The sequence below is a fragment of the Oryza sativa genome, chromosome 5 (genome assembly GCF_034140825.1).
Source record: "Oryza sativa Japonica Group chromosome 5, ASM3414082v1".
In the NCBI taxonomy this organism is placed as follows: Eukaryota; Viridiplantae; Streptophyta; class Magnoliopsida; order Poales; family Poaceae; genus Oryza; species Oryza sativa.
Window position 1 is genome coordinate 584,046 of NC_089039.1, and position 18,963 is coordinate 603,008.

The 18,963-nt window shown below is 38.0% G+C and overlaps 3 protein-coding genes across 3 annotated transcripts; 2 read left to right on the plus strand and 1 right to left on the minus strand.

Annotated features, from left to right (window-relative positions):
* Nucleotides 1-1,165: 1,165 nt before the first annotated feature.
* On the plus strand, nt 1,166-3,241 carry LOC4337592 (PGR5-like protein 1A, chloroplastic). Its single transcript, XM_015783235.2, has 7 exons — nt 1,166-1,473; nt 1,713-1,775; nt 1,902-1,988; nt 2,101-2,335; nt 2,460-2,533; nt 2,630-2,728; nt 2,921-3,241. The coding sequence occupies exons 1-7, from the start codon at nt 1,309-1,311 to the stop codon at nt 3,014-3,016; spliced, it is 819 nt and encodes a 272-aa protein (XP_015638721.1). The 5' UTR covers nt 1,166-1,308; the 3' UTR covers nt 3,017-3,241.
* A 371-nt stretch (nt 3,242-3,612) lies between these two features.
* LOC4337593 (receptor-like cytoplasmic kinase 176) lies at nt 3,613-6,840 on the minus strand. The gene is made up of 6 exons (XM_015783233.3): nt 6,173-6,840; nt 5,143-5,441; nt 4,931-5,066; nt 4,699-4,841; nt 4,494-4,617; nt 3,613-4,291 (listed from the first exon to the last, which is right to left on the minus strand). Exons 1-6 carry the CDS (start codon nt 6,237-6,239, stop codon nt 3,873-3,875), a joined length of 1,188 nt encoding a protein of 395 aa, XP_015638719.1. The 5' UTR covers nt 6,240-6,840; the 3' UTR covers nt 3,613-3,872.
* Nucleotides 6,841-16,482: 9,642 nt separating this feature from the next.
* Nucleotides 16,483-18,323, plus strand: LOC107277443 (replication protein A 70 kDa DNA-binding subunit C-like). The gene is made up of 2 exons (XM_015783237.3): nt 16,483-16,857; nt 17,657-18,323. The coding sequence occupies exons 1-2, from the start codon at nt 16,610-16,612 to the stop codon at nt 17,739-17,741; spliced, it is 333 nt and encodes a 110-aa protein (XP_015638723.1). The 5' UTR covers nt 16,483-16,609; the 3' UTR covers nt 17,742-18,323.
* Nucleotides 18,324-18,963: the final 640 nt, after the last annotated feature.

The window sequence follows — 18,963 nt, forward strand, 5'->3', positions numbered from 1 at the left end:
GTCAATATAGGAATACAATTTAGAAGTAACTGAAATTCAAAATTAAAAATTAAATAATATTGAAAGATGAGTTTAGAGTCCACATAGAAATACAATTAGAAATAATAAAAATTAAGAATATTGGAAGAAGAGGATAGAGTCTATATAGAAATACAATTTACAAAAAATTCGGAATTAAAAAAAAGAAATATTAAAAGACGAGTATAGAGTCCCTATAGGAATATATATAATTTACAAATAACTAAAATTTGATATTAAAAATAATTAATAACTAACACATATATAAAATACAATATGAATATTACACATTAGTAATTTTGTAAAGTTATTGCAAAATTTAAAATTATGTTGTCATTTTAATATATTTGAATAATATAATGACAAAACATATATGTTATTATATGAGAGAAAATATAATGATGCAAGCCGCGCAAAATTGCGCGGGCCACCATGCTAGTTAAAAAGAAAAACAAAACCTTTGAGAAATTAGCAGTTCCAAAAAAAAAATCCAACTGAAGCTGGATGTATGACATAGGATCGCCCAATACCGGAAAGATGGAAAGGCACAAAATTAACAAATTCTGCTAAAGAATACCAACAAAACAACCACAAGTCGTAGAGCGAAGCGATGCGAGGGATGATTTCCAGTCGGCCACAAGATCGATCAAAACCTGTGATGACTGACGAGACAAAAATGAAAGAAACACAGCCAATTCATCATCATCGAAGAAGAAGAAAATGGATAAGATCGTGTGGTGCAGAGTGCGCGGGAGATACAAGTGCGGAAGCAATCGCAGCCACAGCCATTTTTTGTGTACACGTAGACGTCTCCTCCTCTTTCTTCTCCATCTCCACGTTTTTTGTTTTATTTATACTACTCCCTGTTTTTTAGTTTTATTTATATTACTCCCTGTATTTTAGTATTTTAATGTATAACGCCGTTGACTTTTTAATCAACGTTTGACCATTCATTTTATTTAAAAATGTTATGTAAATATAAAAATATTTATGTTATGCTTAAAGAATATTTGATGATGAATCAAATCACAATAAAATAAATGGTAATAATATAAATTTTTTAAATAAGATGAATAGTCAAACGATGGATAAAAAATCAACGGCGACGTCGTGCATTAAAATATGATATGAAGGTAGTATTTAATTTGCTTTTGTTTCCTCCAAGCAACCACCACCTCCACTGCGCCGGCGTCACTACCGACCGCCGTTGAGTCGTCGTCGTAAATATCCCACCTCTCCTCTCCGGGGCAGCCACACGCCCCTACCTCCAAGCTTGGAGAGACTGGAGCCATGGCTACTGCCGCCCCGCCGGCGGCTTCCGGTGCCCGACGCCTCGGCCGGCCGCGGGCGGGGCTGCGCGTCGGGGCAGTGGCGGCGGCGGAGGGCCCGTCGTGCCTGTACGTGGGGCCCATCGAGACGGCCAGCCAGGAGATGCTCGAGGCGCTCTACCATCAGGTTCCTTCACTTGCTTGCTGCTTATCCTCTTATTTCCTGCTCAATCATTTTCTTATACTGCCAATAAATTCACCCCCTATACGTGTTATCTTGCTTGATGTTGTAACAGTCCCCAAATGCTTATCCCTTAATGCATAGAAATGTTGGAATATAAAGTGAATTGTCCGTCTTTCCTCATCAGCAACACAATAAGAAGTAATCACCATCTTGTTGTTTTTTCTCTATTGCTGTTTTGATAGGCCAGGGATTCCTACTACAGCGGCCAGCCTTTGATTGTCGATGACATGTTCGACAAAGTTGAGGTATAATTCTTCTAATCTTTTCTCTATCTATATATTCAGCATATATGTACTCACTACTCAGCTCAGCTAATATGATTCAACATGTAAGGCTTTAAGATGTGTAACAAATTGTATATCCATGCCCAGTTGAAGCTCCGGGTTTATGGATCCCCATCCGTAGTGAAGTATCCCCGTTGCAGCCTCAAGAGGCAATCGACGTACGCAGACGCTGAGGTTACCTTTTGGGAGGGAAACAAATTCAGTATCTCTACATTTGATCTCACGACTCTGGCAATACTTTCGACTTACAGTCCGATGTTTCGATTGGCTTTTGGGTGTAGGGCAGGAGGACAAATCAATGTTCATGGCACTCTCAAGCATCTGGATGCTGCTGCTCTTGTTTGGCACATCGGCATTTCTCGTTCCCTCTCTCTGTATTCTAAGCCTCACTTTTGGGGATGCATTCGGAGCAAGGTATCTCTTGTATGGTGCAAAATCGTTTGATGTGATAACTAGGGTAAATGACATGGTTTTAATCGGATTGGGCTATCTGATTGGTTATCCGATTTCATCTGCATCTGGTAAGGGAACTTCTTTGTAAATATTCCGCGGTACAAGGATTTCGTGTTCCCTGATATGCCATGTTGGCCACATGGTACAATTTTTATGCGTTGATTAATCATCTTCTTATTTTTGTTCTTTCAGTTGGTGCACTGCAAGGCTTGCTGACAAACAATTTGGTTGCACTAAAAGGTTCTTGCCCAAATTGCGGTGAGCAGGTCAGCTTCCTTCTACAAGTAGCCAATTTGAATGTTTATCCATATTTCATGAAGTTCATCTTTTCGGTCATCTAAAGTGTAACCTGTTCCTGCCAGGTCTTTGCATTTGTCAAGACGGATAATTCCATCAAAGCTCCCCATAGAGCAGAATGTCATGTCTGCAGCTGCCCACTGGAGTACCGCACTAAAGTTGAGGTATGCCAAAAACAACAATGAAGAACAAATAGCTGAATGAAAATGTCTATGACAGTAAATGGCTTGGTTTCAGAGTGCCATATGGTATAGGAGAGGGTGATCATTTTAGATTTTGGTGCATGCTGTATGTGTAGTTTGTGACTCTAAAGAAACAAAACGGATAATGTCTACTTTCTTGACATTGTTATCCAGAAATCCTTGTCGGGAACTAGAAGAACATGGGTTTATGGCAGAGTTTATCTTGTGAAGCAAGGGCATCCAAGGAAGCGGAAATGGTTGAAAGACTAAATTGCCAGTGCTAGATGCTGAAGAAAGTTTAGAGGATGATTTTAAGTTATGTGGCTATTCTGAACTTCTGATTGACTGAAACATATTTAGAGATGTTGCTCTTACTGCTCCAATGTGCTTATTTGTTTCTCTGTTCAACCAATGTATCTTGTAAAGTGGTAAATTCCTTGGAAAGATTGCCAAACATGAACAAATGTTAAATTGATGATGCAGTATTATGAATAATGGCGTGCCTTCTCATATATTTGTTCATTAGAAATTTATCTTCATACATGAAGTATGAATGGCAAACAGTGGTCTGTTAAGAGCAAGTTCAGTAGGATCGAATTTGTTCACTAGATGTTGGACACTAATAGAAAATCATTTATCCTGTTCGTTCAGCAAAGTTGCAGATAAAAAATGTCAGACAGAATCATATTCTTATTGCTTTAAATCGCACTAAGCATACTATATGTAACCAAATCATTTCTTTTTTCTATTCGAAGAGAACATTCATCCAAAACTGGTTTCAGAGGGGAAGATCTAGAACTCAAAAATATGATCTGGGGCAGCTTGTAGATTTAAAAATCAGGAAAAACTGGATCTGGGCACATCTGTTGCCTCGAACAAAAATTTCGCAGCATTAGAACTAGATATAAACTGTACAATCCACAATGCACTGAACTGAATGCATGCAGATATAGGCGACCACATACTTTTTACTTCAGACAAGACTCTGACTAGAAGCTGCAAAAACAACTAAAACAGGCAAGCACCAAGGATTCACAACTCTCCTCTTCTTTACAGGTCCCTCTAAGAGCCTACACTACTCATCTCAACAGATCTATATCTGATCATATGATATATGATTGTTCACTTAAACCAGCCTCGCATTTGCGGGCTTCCCCTTCGATGACGGTTTCGATCCATTGCTGCCTGCGTTCTTGCTGCTGGACTTCTTCTGCAGCTGAGGATTTGCCCCTGTCTCCTTGGAATCCTGGAGCTGTTCTAATACAGCAACAACCTGCTCCATGTTAGGCCTGTTCTTGGCCTCCACAGAGATGCATTGAAGTGCCAGTGTTGCAGCCTTCTGGGCCTTGGCAAGGGAGTACTGCCCGCCCAACCGGGCGTCCAGGATGCGGAAGATGCGCCGCTTGCTCATCAGGTATGGCCTAGCCCACTCCACCAGATTGTGCTCCCCGGTTGGGCGGTTCTTGTCCAGTGCTCGTCGTCCTGATAGCATCTCTAGCAGCACAACTCCAAAGCTATAGACGTCGCTCTTGGTGGTCAGATGGCCTTCACAACATACAGAGAAATGTGTCAGTTAATTCAATAATAGCCAAATCACTCTATGTTTGGCACCCAGATGCCAGCAAGGGAACCATAGATTGACAGTAAACACGATGTGTAATGAAGCTCAAATCTTTGTCGTGCATGTTCATTCATTGTGATGAAATGATTACATTCTAGGATTCAGAACATGGAAGTAATATGCTACCTGTTGCAAGGTATTCTGGTGCAGCATATCCATAAGTCCCCATCACCCTTGTGGAGACATGGCTCTTGTCACCAGTCGGTCCATCCTTTGCCAGCCCAAAATCAGAGAGCTTTGCATCATAGTTCTGAAAATACAGTCTGTCTATCAGATCACCAGTTAAGCTATCTTGTGAACACAAAGGATAATAGTTCTGAGGACTCCGTACCGCATCCAAAAGGACATTAGAGGTCTTGAAATCACGGTAGATGACTTTAACCTTGTCACTGTGGAGAAATGCGAGCCCTTTTGCTGCTCCAAGGGCAATTTTCATCCGAAGGTTCCAGGAGAGCGGCTGAAAATGCGTACTCCCTGCATTTTACAACACATTTTAGCATGTTGTATTCCAAATTGTAAATCAGAAGCTAGCAACTAGGAAAGTACAAAAAAAAACTACTTACTCCTGAAAAGATGATTTTCCAAGCTACCACGTGGCATGAACTCATAAACAAGAAGACGCTGCTCATCTTCGACGCAGTACCCAACGAGCCTTACAAGATATGGGTGTGACAACTGTCCAAGATAATTCACTTCAGCCTGCACAAATTGAAAGGAAGATAATGTCATACACAGTGCAAACTTGACAGGAAAGAATCAGCCAGTGGGTACTAACCAGCCATTCCCTGTGACCCTGGTGGCCTTCCTGATTCAACTTCTTTACAGCAATGACCATCCCTGTGCCTGGCTTAGTTGGTGCGAGCGTCTTCTCATCGATCCACCCTTTGAAGACTGATCCAAAGCCTCCCTCACCAAGCACACTGTCTGGCCGGAAGTTTCTGGTGGCAGTCCTCAGCTCATTGAAGGCAAAGGCCTTGACATTTGCTGCCTCCAGGATCTCATCCTCGCTCCGTGGTGTTGGCGGCACCGAGGCTGCAGACACACTGGAGTTGCTAGCATACTTGGATGTCCCCCCTAAACAACAGAAGACAGTACAAATTTTCAGGCCGTGGTCCATTAGATTTTAGCCTGATCAAGTTGTTGTTTCTTTGCTTGGTTTGGGTATTAAAAGGCAAAAACTTCACAGATAAGTTAAGAGGTTGCACCAAAAGTATTGAACTTTCTGCATAATACAGTCAATAACATTGAAAAAAAAGCACGCAGATTTTGGTAGAAAGTAGCACCAAAATTAGAATTTTCCACTTAGCCTGATTTGAGCTTCTGCACTTGGAACGAACAAATACTAGCAACAAAGGAAAAGTCAGATAAAGTTATATGTGCGTTTCCATTGGAAGCTTCCTTTCCTACTCCTAGTCTGGAGAAGGAGAAGAATTGAGCTTTACGCATGAAACAAATCCAAGAAGAGCTCAAACTAGAACTTATACGCACGCACTACCAGTGCTAGGAGACAAGGCATGTGATTGGTGACCCTAAACAGCCTGTAGGAAGCCATTAAAAAGGGGATTAAATTAACATAACCTATAGTCCTATACTAGTAACACACAAGTCAGACACAATTACACAAATCACAAAATTCCCAACACAGAGATATGACTGATTGATTGGATACTTCAGAAATTTTTTTTAAAAAAAAAACTAAAGGAAAAAAAAAGGAATAAACATAGCATACATGTCTAGATTCTAATCACCATAGTAAGAAATGCTATATGGAGGAAGGAAGAAGAGAGGAGAAAGGTGAGACGCACCAGAAGGGGAGGAGGCGCTGCGGCAAGGGCTCTCCGAGCTGATCTTGGCGCCCCAGCAATTCCCCATGGCGAAAATCCACCACCACCAACAACAACACCTTCACCTCGGAGGTAGTAGAGCCCAAGAAGCACCACACCTAACTCACAAAAAGACGCCTCCTTTTCGCGGGAATCGAATCGACAAAGGCTCAAGAACGAGAGGCCAGCACGGCACAGAAGCCACAAGAAGCGATCAGAACAGCTGAAATCGAATCACGAACCAGGACACCTGCTCTCCTCTCCGGCTCCTCAAAACTAAATCAACTACCTACTACTCCTCCCAATCCTCTCTCTGTTCTTCTTCAAGGAGATACGAGATAGAGAGATAGAAATAGATACAGATAGGAGATGAGAGGGAGGGGAGCAAGAGATTTGTACTATGGAAGAAGTTGGGATGAATGGATCAAAGGATTGGTGGGAGAGGAGATTAAAGGGGATATGTATCTGTGACTCTCGTGCTTGCCTGCCTTAGCTGAGGGACTCAACTCTGTTGACCTTTTGAGCATGAGAGCGACGCACAGCATGCAACCATCAGCTGCTGCCTTTCGATTTCTTTCTCCTTCTTCTAGAATTCTACTCGAAAGAAAGAGGAAGGAGGAGAGGAAGATGAAGAGGAGGAGGAAGCCATTAATGGTGGTTGGGGAAGAAGGAAAAAGCCTTTGCAGGCTTGTAGCCGCCATCCTCAACCTCAACCTCTTGTGGCGTCCCTACCCACGCTCTATGACATGTGGGGCCCACTGCGAAGATGCCGATGGATCTGAGCCGTCGGATGGGCATCCAACGGATGGATTCGTGTTCTTTTTTTTTTCTGTTTTGCTTGGCTGCAGGGAGACTGGAGGGACAGGTCATGTATCTAGGCAACATATCCTATGCACACAGGCCCTCACGTGTACACACGTACACACTAACTAAAAAATGTCACCAAAAAATCTAGAAAAAATCATACACATACTTTCAATTGTATTACACCTAGAGTTAAAATATTAACGTCAAATTTATTATATTTTAGCCGTAACAAAAAAACAAAAAATCTGACAGTTTTAAGGTTGTAATTTTATCAGAATTTTATATTTTTTGTTATTCTCTATGTAGAATGAATTTGAAGATGCGACTTTGCACGTAGATATAATACTATTGAAAGTACATGTATGAATTTTCCTAAAATTTTTTTTGATAATTTTTAGTTGGTGTACACGGTGTGTACACACGAGGGCCTGTGTGCATAGGATACGCTCCACGAGGGCCTGTGTGTATAGGATACGCTCCCATGTATCTAACCTGAGTTGAGTCAGCATTGATATGATCATGTGTACACACATGAAAGGTTTGTTTCAACATATTTTTGTATTCTAATAAATGTGATTCAATTCTATCGGGGTAGCAACAAGTAAATCGGAACAAAACTTGGCATTTCGGCACATCTACCATATCACGCGGAAAGGGACGATGGATGAGCTACCTGTATATCGACTAGAAAACTAACAAGTGTCCATAGAAGTCACGTGCACCATTCTATTTTTAAAACGTGATTATTTTTCTTATTGAAAATTAGTTTATTATAAGCATATGTGGTATATCAAAAATGTAAAGAAATTTTTTTATGACAACATTTTTGTATTCTAATAAATGTTATTCAATTCTATGAGGCTAGCAACAAATAAATCGGAATAAAACTTAGCATTTCGGCACATCTACCATATCACATGGAAAGGGACGATTGATGGGCTACTTTTATTCGACTAAATCAACAAACTGTACATAGACGTCACATATATAGTCATATACCATTCAATTCTTAAATTTGATTTTCCTTATTGAAATTTAGTTAATTATAAGCAAGCAGTATATCAAAATTGTAAAAAAAAAAGTTTATGAAAACATTTTCGTGTTCTAATAAATGTGGTTCTTTGTAACGTGGTAACAAACAAATCGAAATAAATAGCATTTTGTCATGTGTCCTTTGAGAGGTGTGATTCATGCACCAACAAATACAGGTGTTTATACGTTGTACGAGTTTTAAAAGTATATATATTTCCTATATGCATGTATATATAAGGCACATGTCACTCATGTATATAGTATGGAGTAGGTGCTAAGTGCAAGTTCACACCTATGGGAGGGATGATGTAACGAATATATGGGATAGAATTTATTCTTGCATTATAAGTATCTGTCGCACATAATTTTAAGTTTCTTCTTGTAAAGTACTCCCTCCATTGATTTTAAGGGGCACATTTTGATTTCAATAGACCAAAGTATGTTGATTTTGATTAAATATTAGTAAAATTATAAGTATATTTAGTATATAAAATTTGCAATTGATTCATATTTAAAAGTGGTTTTACGTATATATTTAGGTTTTACAGCTTACTAATGATATAGTATACTACAACAAAATAGTTACAAATTTTAATCTCCACACAACTTTTAAATTAAAATATGCCTTATAAAAATCAACACAATAGCAGCCACTACTACTCTTTACAAACGTTGTACTATCTTTGTGTGGGTTGTTTTAAAAAAAACTGCTAGAAAAACGTAATAATGAAAAAACCTCTCAAAATCAGTTCTAAAATCAAAATTTTAGATTTTAAATTTAGCTATGACTGATAAGTCAATAAGGAGTTACAATTGTTTACAAATATTTAGTCATCCAATGAGAATAGCACGAATTAATAAGTTAATTAATTAATCAGGTAGAGGTTTGGTACGTAGATCTCGGTGCAGAGATGTACGCGGATGTGTGGACGGGCGTGTTGATTCATTCACAAGTTGCCTTGCCACCAGGGGACACAACTATCATATTTCTAATTTCTAATTAACCTAGTTGACCTGTATTACCTGCAATATAATTAATGTTAATTGCACATACATATATATATATATATACATATATACATATATATATATATATATACATATATATATATATATATATATATATATATATATATATACATATATACATATATATATATATATACCTGCTGCTTGCTTGCTACTACCTCCATATTTTAATGTATGACGCCGTTGACTTTTTATCCAATGTTTGACCATTCGTTTTATTCAAAAAATCTATGCAATTATCATTTATTTTATTGTGACTTGATTTATCATCAAATATCTTTTAAGCATGACATAAATATTTTCATAAAAATTAAATAAAACGAATGGTCAAACATTGATAAAAAGTCAACGGTACCATATATTAAAAATACGGAGGGAGTACTTGCTAGTGTGCAACTTGGAAATGAACACGTCGGCCAGCTCGTGAATTTTAACCTCTGATCTCATCATTTTCATGTGTACTCCTGATCTTTCTTTCTCAACTGTTTGTTGATTTTTTTTGCTCGTGTGTTGTCATTATTTTCTTTGTTTTTTTTACATGTCGTTTTAAATATCTGACACTGGCTAGCGTCTGCTAATACGTACGCATGTGTTTTTAATAAGACGTACGTACTCTTGCCTGGACATAAAGAAAGACTATCATGCGTGAATATGTAACCAAATTGTTGAAACATTTCTAAAAAGAATATGTAACCATCAGTACAGCTATAAAAAAAATAGACATCATGCGTGAATCGTGATCGAAACATTAGTTCTTGGTAAGAATTCGTCTACTCCGGCTGATATAATTAATTGGTAAATATATTTTTCCCAACTGTACGAGATCATGAGGTCAATCTTTCCGGTAAAAGTGGACTCTTTTTTACTTTACCATGGCATTAGCTAGCAGGTAGTACAATATATATGTACGATCGCAACAATAACTATAATTGTATCAACATTAGTACGGATGAAGACCTTTGGCGAGCTAAAAACCAATATAATTAAGCAGATGCGATTCATTGATCATGACTCATCAGGTCCTAATTAGCCAACGAATTAACCAATTACCTGCCACGAGTTGACCAGAAACCATGCGTGCATGTTGCACAAATTAAATCAAAATAAAAAACCATACGGTCCAGCATATCCTTCGATAGATCATAATATGGCTCCGTTAGAATCTGATTATATGATGAATATCAAGTGCGCACGTAAAACGAGATAAGTCATTAGCATATAATTAATTAAGTTTTAATTATTAAAAAAAATAAAAATGGATTTACTTGGTTTTTATAGCAAAATACACTGTTTATTAATTTGAAAAGCGTGCTAACAAAAACTGAGGAAAAATCCAGATGTTGTGGATGTTGTTGGAGTTTAGAACAGGACCTATGTCATAATATGATCAAAACTGGTTAAAATACTGGTTAGGTCATATCATATTTATAGTTAAAAAAGATTTTAGTACCAGACAACATAGCCATCGATAATTAATGAAACACCAATATTTAAGATATACATGTAGCTCTAGTCATTTGAAGATTCTTATAAAAATACGATAATATATTTATAAAAATAAGTGTACATGTGTGTGAACGAACGTGTCTTCGTACTGTATTTTGGGAGAAAAATATATAGCTAGCTAGAAGTATATTTACCGGCTCGATATGAGATGGCCTAATTAATTAAGCTGATGGCGACACCCAAAAATGAGCACTAGCTAACTAGAGAGGAGGTTGGCTATGTCGGCACGGTAGGGTTAAAAGGTTATCTTCTTTTGTTTTATTTTTCTTTTTTATTTTTTAGATAGATGCATTTTGTGTTCCGGTTGATCCATGTATCACGCTTCAAAGTGATCAAACCCGACAGTGACTGCCTGTCCTGGTACGGCAGCTTATATTGACGAGAGCACCCCATGGATCGGATTTTACAATCATCAACCAAGTTTGGCTAGACACCCTCACACATTATATTGATATAAAAATGCTAGATACTAACTCGATCCGTTCTAAAATATAGATATTTTTAGAGTTGAACATGTGTATTACAAAAAGATAGAATTAAATGAAGGTTAGTTGTGATTGGTTGAGAAGTAGAGGTATGTGAGAGAATTGAATGATGAAACACTGGTGGAGAAACCATCTTTGGTCGGTCGGCTAAATTCCACAATAGTCCCGGTTCTAATAAAAATCGGGACTAAAAAGCATTTTTAGTCCCGGTTTAAAAGTTGAGGGGTAAAAATTTCTAAAAAGCATTTTTAGTCCCGGTTTAAAAGTTGAGGGATACTTTTTGATCTTTAGTCCCGGTTCAAGATCATTTTTAGTCCTGGTTCAATAAGTTGTCGGGTTCAAGACATTGTCGGGTTCAAGACAGACCCCAATTATTTTTATTCCCGGTTGGTATAAACAACCGGGACTAAAAGTAGATCTTTAGTCCCGGTTGTTTATACCAATCGGGAGCAAAAAGTACCCCGAGCCGCGCGCCATCGATACTTATCCGCGCGCAATTCCTCTCGATCTCCTCCCCTCTCATTAACTCCTTCTCCATCCCTTCCTCTCCCCTTCCCCTCCCGTTCCTCCCCTTCCCTTCTCTGTAGCGGCGGCCAGGCGGGAGCGGCGGCGGCCGAGCTGGCGCGGCAGAGGCCGAGAGGACGGGGGTCGGGAGGCCGGCGGCACCCTCCCCTCGATCTGCTGCCGGATTTTTTTTTTCAACTTATGGTTCATTGGATTTGATTTGTGATGTATGTGATATTGGATCTGATCTGTGATGTATTTGAGTTGTGATGTATTTCTTTTAGGATTTGTGATGTATTTTTTGTTTGAGATTCTGTGATGGGATGTATTTGTGATCTGTGGTGTATTTCTTTCCAAACTGTGATGCATTTCTTCCCAGATCTGTGATGCTATTGGGGATATCTAGGGAGCGGATCAATTTTAGCAAAAAAAAAATCAAATCAACCGGGACTGCTCCCACCATCTTTAGTCCTGGTTACTAAAGATGGATTTTTAGTCCCGATTAGTCATCTTTAGTCCCAGATTCGTAGTCCCGGTTGTATAACCGGGACTATAGGGGGATCCCAACCGGGAGTAAAGCCCCTTTCTCCACCAGTGAAAGATCGTGGTTGGTTGAGAAGAAAATGTTAGTGGAGAGGTTATATTTTGGAAGAATCTTGAACGCTACATGTTGTTATATTTTAGAACGGATGTAGCAGGCTAGTAGCTTATTTTTTATTGCCTAGGAATGTACTCCCTTCGTACCATAAAAAAATCAATACGAGATGTAACGTTTCCTACTATAATAAATCTGGACATGGGTATGTACGGATTCACTGTACTAGCAGGAAACATCACATCATATTCTAGGTTAATTAAATTTTTATGGGATGGAGAGTATTGTACACACTCTCCTCTTAAAAAATAACTGAATTATGTCACCCCTATCAATAATTAAATGTAATTTCTTACAGTTTCACTTATTATAGGGTGTTATGCGTGCATGTAAGTAAGTATCTCCGTTTATTTAATTTAGTCATTGCATCATTGTTTTTTCACTCCAGTAAATTTGTGAGGGCGTTTTACTAAAGATTTTTACGTATTTATAAGCGTAATAGTTGATGCTACCGTGTCAATATTGTATACTCTTAGCAATAGTTGTATATATATGATGCCGTCCTAAAATTTAGAAGTCGGAGTGACACATCACTAAACAATATGCTGACGTATATCAGTATATCACAATCACATATAGTCAATATGTTATTGCCAATTACTACCTCCTTCCCTAAATATTTGACACCGTTGACTTTTTTAAACATGTTTAACCGTTCGTTTTATTCAAAAACTTTTGTGATATGTGTAAAACTATATGTATACATAAAAGTATATTTAACAATAAATTAAATGATAGAAAAAGAATTAACAATTACTTAAATTTTTTGAATAAGATAAACGGTCAAACATTTTTAAAAAAGTCAACGGCGTCAAATAATATTTTGGGATGGAGGTAGTATATATATTAAGGTCCTTTGTCGTAGCCTAGCTAAGCCATCTAAATTCTACCGACGTAATCGTGCTAGGAAGCGTCATTAATTACTCCCTATGTATTTTAATTTAATGTACGACGTCGTTTAACAATTCTTCTGGTTAAAAAAAATTATATAATTATCATTTATTTTATTATAATTTAATTTATTATAAAATATTCTTTAAGCATTACATAAATATTTTTATATTTGTATAAAAATTTTAAATAAGACGAATGATCAAACGCTAGTAAAAAAGTCAACGGCGTAATACATTAAAATACGGAGCGAGCATATGAATTAGTCTTGTAATATATATAGTGTGTGTAGGAGTGCACGCGTCTACACTGTATTCTTTTTTTTAAAAAAAATGATAGTAGATGTGGCCATAGTGAATTGTTGGGGTGAACAATTGGTGAGGCCGGAATCAATCTGTGGATGAAAAGGACAGAAAAGAAAAGGAAAGAAAGTGGCTGGGCACATGTACCATGCATATCCATGGATAGATGATCAAGACATCGATCAAGTAGAAATGAAGGAAAGGAAAAGAGCTAGCTAGGCGCCACCACCACTTGATGCCGACGTATACGTGATATATATATATATATATATATATATATATATATATATATATATATATATATATATATATATATATATATATATATATATATATATATATATAGTAAATTTGTTTGGTGCTCCATGGTGCCCGGGCACCATTGTTGAAATTGAGTATATACCCAATTCAAATGAGCATGAAACTTTTTTAATTATTTAGGTATTAATATTAACTACTTTACTAACTAGTTGAAAGCAAGTTTGAACTGAATTTGAACTTGTTTTTGTTAGATTTTGATTCTAGGTATATAGCATCCATACATATAATTAGTTAGGTATGTAATCATGGATTGTGAAATAAAGTTAAATTTAAGTTGTTTTGTTGATAGGTATAGGTATGAATCAAATTCTTATAACTAGGTATATACTCACAATTTGAAAATTTTGAAAAATTTGAGTGATTTTGTGCATTTGAAACCATGGTGCCCCATATGAGTGTCCTATATATATATATATATATATATATATATATATATATATATATATATACATACATACTTCATACGTTTCACGATGAAAGTCACTCAATCATTTCCTATATTTATATTGATGTTAATAAATTTAAACACTGTGAAACGGAGGGAGTATACGTGTCCTTTGCTCATGTATGACAATGGACTAATTATTCTAATCATCATCTGCTGATATAAATAAAAATATATGTAATTAATATAAATACTAGTATTTAATTTGGGTCTGATTGGTTAGAACAATTTCATTTTTGGTGGCTCACGTTAATTGGCTAGCGGCGTGTTAAGTAAGACACTCATCGATCTATCGATTCATTAATATATGCACGAGATGGCTTGAAAAATTCACAGCAATTTTAGATTTTCAGGGTCGAGAGAGAGCGATCGATTGATGGAGATGTATGCATTGTACCGGCCTACTATATTTACTGCTCTCTTGCATTGCAAAAAGTATCAGTTTGTCGGCTAGCTCTAGCCAGCTCATACTGCCCCTGTTCTTTTTATTTAATTTCAATATATTGAGACAATAAATACACATGTTTTTATTATTAGTAGTGTTCTTAATTTCTACCTATATATTTGTAAGTTGTAGTATATAACGATTACAATAATTGGATATAGTTTCTTTAAAAGCAAAAGCAGGAATGAATTCTATTATTAAAAAAGATATATTTGTAGTAATTAAAAATTATATGAAAAATATTCATCATGAAAAATCTGTGAATATCATTTTTTGCATGTTAACCCTTAAATTTATATGCTAATAATTTAATGTCATCATATTTGACCGTATGTATTTTAGGGTAAAATGTTAATTAGAGCGGAGGTAGTAACAACTTGCAAGGGAGCATGCATGCATGTATGAAGCAATCAGCTCTGACCAGGAGTTGTTGTAGTTGTCGTTGTAGTTGGACCTTTGGTTTGATTTTGCGACGAACTTTTGGGCTGTCCGTTTCACACGTACTCATACACGCTACATTAATATTTCTTCAGATTCAGGGGTACATACAGCTAACCTACCTAGCTCATCAATTAATACGTACTTCATCCGTATTTTAATGTATGATGCCGTTAACTTTTCGATCAACGTTTGACCATTCGTTTTATTCAGAAATTTTGTGCAAATATAAAAATATTTATGTTCAACTTAAAGAACATTTGATGACGAATCAAGTCACAATAAAATAAATGATAGTTACATAAATTTTTTGAACAAGACGAATGGTCAAATATTAGACAAAAAATTAACGACGTCATACATTAAAATATGGAGGTAGTACGATATTTATATGAAGCTTATCTCTCTCTGTATGTATGCCGCACGGTTAGCTTGGAGTACAGTGATGTGCATGCATGCTTGCTTGCTTTTGGAAGAAAATTAAAAAGAGGGATTATTCTCATGACTGACCTGACCTATGCATGCGTTCATGTATGTATCACAAAAAAGATTGGAACAACACGTACGTCAATACATATATGTGCCAATCCTATCCACCTCATCATGCTCGTGATTCAACCACTGCCTGGCTGCATCTGCGCAAGCAAACACACGAAACATCTCGTAAAATTTGATTATCACACACACACATATATATATATGTCATTGGTACGTATATGGTATATTGTTTAGAAACACAATATAAGCACTTGTGCTCGTAATTAACACGCACACACTAGTAAGTATCATCTATCACTGAAAGAATAATCACCCATAAATATGAGCATCTGCATCAAGTTTAGTACTTCAATCCGGATGGATATATTTCACCACAAGAATTCAAGAAACATACTCCCACAGTTAGAGAAATCAAATCTAATACGGGATGTAACATATCATAGTACTAAAATATGTCACATCTCGTATTAGGTTTGTTTTTCATAGGACGGAGGGAGTAACTAGTTGAGCTTTACCCTATATCTAGAGAAAGAAATAAACAGTGAGAGAGAAAAAAAAAGACACATGAATCTCTGTAGATCATCTAGTTGGTCGCCGCTCGCCATGTGATTGGCATTCAGGAAGGCGCTTGTGGGTTCCATTCCGGCCCATCTAGTATAGCCAGCTTGTTAATATCCTCCCTGGGCCGGCCCAAGTAACCCACCCACTGGCATGGTCTGCTCCGGCCCAACTAACCCACGACTGCTTGGCTATTTCCGTCATTTTCACGCTGAAAACCCCCCTCCTCCCCTCCACCACAATCGTCCCGCCAAACTCGAACGCAACCGCCTCCCAATCCCCATCTCCGCCGCACGATCCGCCTCGAGATTCGCGGAATTTCCCTTCCCTCCCTCTTCTCTCGTACGCCACCCACTGATTGCGCCACGTCATCTATATTACTACACCTCTCACTCTCACTCTCAGTCCATAACTGACCAAGAATCTATCGCTACCCATCGATCCAGGAGGAAGGAGGCCAGTGAGAAGCTTCCAGAAGGTTCGATCGGGAGCGCGGAGTGGTGATGGCGGCGGCGGCGGAGCTGTCTCGCGGGGCGGTGGCGGCGATGTCGCGGATGGAGCAGGGGCTGCGGCCGGTGCTGCAGGTCACCGACGTGCGGCCTGCCGCCGGTCGATACCTCGTGGCGCTCTTCGACGGAACCAAGTCGGGGCAGGGGGTGCTCGTGGCGTCCATGGCGCACCTCGTCAGGGCATGCGCCATCCGCGCCGGCACCATCATCCGCGTCCTCGACTATCTCTGCATCGACACAAGGTGACCGTACAAATCCTTCTTCTGCTCTAATTTTCACTCTTATGTACTTCCTCCGTTTCACAATGTAAGTCCGAATGTGGAAAATACTAGAAGGATTTACATTGTGAAACGGAGGGAGTATTTCATATACCAGATGCTTGCCTGCTGTCTGGTCGATCTTTGCGATCCAAATTAATCGGGGAGCCGCTCTTTGATCATTTGATGCGATGTGTCGTGTACTCGTGTGTGTGTTGAAAGGGGGAGATTTTGGTGAAGTTTTTGTTTTTTTTCTTTCTGTCTGACTGCTAAGGTTAACTTTTGTTCTGAAGTTGTTATGCCGAAATTAGTTTTTTGGGAGTTCTAAACTAAACGGCGCTAGGGAGGGACTGATGAATAACAGAGCCAGCTCTTTATTACTGAACCAGGACAGAAATTATATCTGAAAAAATAACTAAAGTCCAGTCTACTTTTGTATAGAACTTGCTTCTTTTCCAATTTATTTACATCATGTAGCATCCTAATACAAAGTTATGACATAAAATGGACGATCTACTTGTTACTATGGATAAATTAAATAATATTACTATGTATTATATAAATCTAAACAAATATCTCGGAACAAGTGGTCCAAATGATGCAGTATAAGAAATCTTTTCACAAGTCGTGTTTTTAGAAGCATCGAGCAAATAATCCGATGGACGCTATTTCATTTTGTTATTTGAACTTAAGCTTCCAAATACTCCAACATATGTCAACTGTTACTGAAAATTGTATCAACAACTAACTTTTCGTATCATGTCTTGCTGGTTTCTTAATTCAGGGTTATTATCGTTGAGCAACTTGAAATACTGCAAATTAACTGCGCACTGATCGGAACTAGCAATACTCATGGGCGCCTTACTTAGCCTAACACCCATTGCTGCACTGAGCCCATACAAGTGTAAATGGACAATCAAGGCCAGGGTGACTGCAAAATCTGGTCTCCAGCACTTGAGCAATGACAGAGGTGAAGCAAAGTTCTTCGACTTTGATCTGCTTGATGAGCAGGGCGGTGAAATGCTCGCAAAATGCTTCAGTTCGGCTGCTGAAAAGTTCTATGGCCTAATTGAAGTTGATAAGGTCTACTTGATATCCAGAGGATTAGTGAAACCTGCACAGGAGCCTTTCAACAGTGATTATGAATTAGCTCTGGATGCCTCAGCATCAGTAGAGGTCTGTTCCAGTGATGTTATATAATGGATCATCTCGTTCAGTTGGCAATAATGCAGGGCTCGTCTCCAGTCCATGCTGCTTCAGGTGCAAATCAAAGGTTGTCCAGGGCTATGTCTGCTCACTAATAATAATGCTCTTAGTGATACAGTAGGCAGGGTACTGCTAATTAAAGGGCACTTAGCGAGATGCATCCAGCTACTTTGTTAAATGTTGAATGCTAGTTATGTAAGAACTCTGTCATTACCATTATATTTCTGTTGATGTGTTGAATATCCCATCGTTCGAGTTATGTCTGATAAGTCATGGAAAAATGAACGAAGCAACGAAAGATAATGTGTGCAAAATTTTGTATCTATGTTATTAGCGACTAAAAACCAACACTGAAAAAGAGACCGATAAGAAATAAAATTCTAAAATCAACTCTAAAACTAAAATCTGAAATTCAAAAATTAGATGCATTTGCTAAGATAATCTAACAACCAGACGATGATGGTGCAATAGGATAGCAGGGAAATGTGCATGATCTTCTGTTTGGTCCTTCGGTTTTGCCTCAAGTGTGGACTACTAAATAATGCAGGAAATGCTGCTCTTGTTGCTGTATCAGACATTTGATTTTGCGGTATGTTTAGCAAGTTTCTTTGTCACGCAAACGAATATAATCTAAAGAAAATTTGAACAATACCATTGGAGAAATACGTGAGTTGTAAAATACCATTGTAGTGAGAATGACATGAGAGATCTAGATCCACATGTCAATGACACTACTTATTTTGCTGACATGTTAATTGAAACACGACGCTGTCAACCTAAAATGCTTGCTTCTTGATACAAAATCACGTTTTGGTAACGCTGCCATACAAAATCACGTTGCTGCGTTCGTTTTGGGGAGTTCCCAAATCTCCACCCTCGTTTTTC

Excerpts from the sequence above, each read along its gene's own strand:
- LOC4337592 (XM_015783235.2), top strand. The coding sequence starts at position 1,309 with ATGGCTACTGCCGCCCCGCCGGCGGCTTCCGGTGCCCGACGCCTCGGC. Across the intron at positions 1,474-1,712 it reads TCGAGGCGCTCTACCATCAG|GCCAGGGATTCCTACTACAG; the intron begins GTTCCTTCACTT and ends CTGTTTTGATAG. Across the intron at positions 2,336-2,459 it reads TCCGATTTCATCTGCATCTG|TTGGTGCACTGCAAGGCTTG; the intron begins GTAAGGGAACTT and ends TTGTTCTTTCAG.
- LOC4337593 (XM_015783233.3), bottom strand. The coding sequence starts at position 6,239 with ATGGGGAATTGCTGGGGCGCCAAGATCAGCTCGGAGAGCCCTTGCCGC. Across the intron at positions 5,067-5,142 it reads AGGGTCACAGGGAATGGCTG|GCTGAAGTGAATTATCTTGG; the intron begins GTTAGTACCCAC and ends CAATTTGTGCAG. Across the intron at positions 4,292-4,493 it reads ACCAGAATACCTTGCAACAG|GCCATCTGACCACCAAGAGC; the intron begins GTAGCATATTAC and ends TATGTTGTGAAG.
- LOC107277443 (XM_015783237.3), top strand. The coding sequence starts at position 16,610 with ATGGCGGCGGCGGCGGAGCTGTCTCGCGGGGCGGTGGCGGCGATGTCG. Across the intron at positions 16,858-17,656 it reads TATCTCTGCATCGACACAAG|GGTTATTATCGTTGAGCAAC; the intron begins GTGACCGTACAA and ends TTCTTAATTCAG.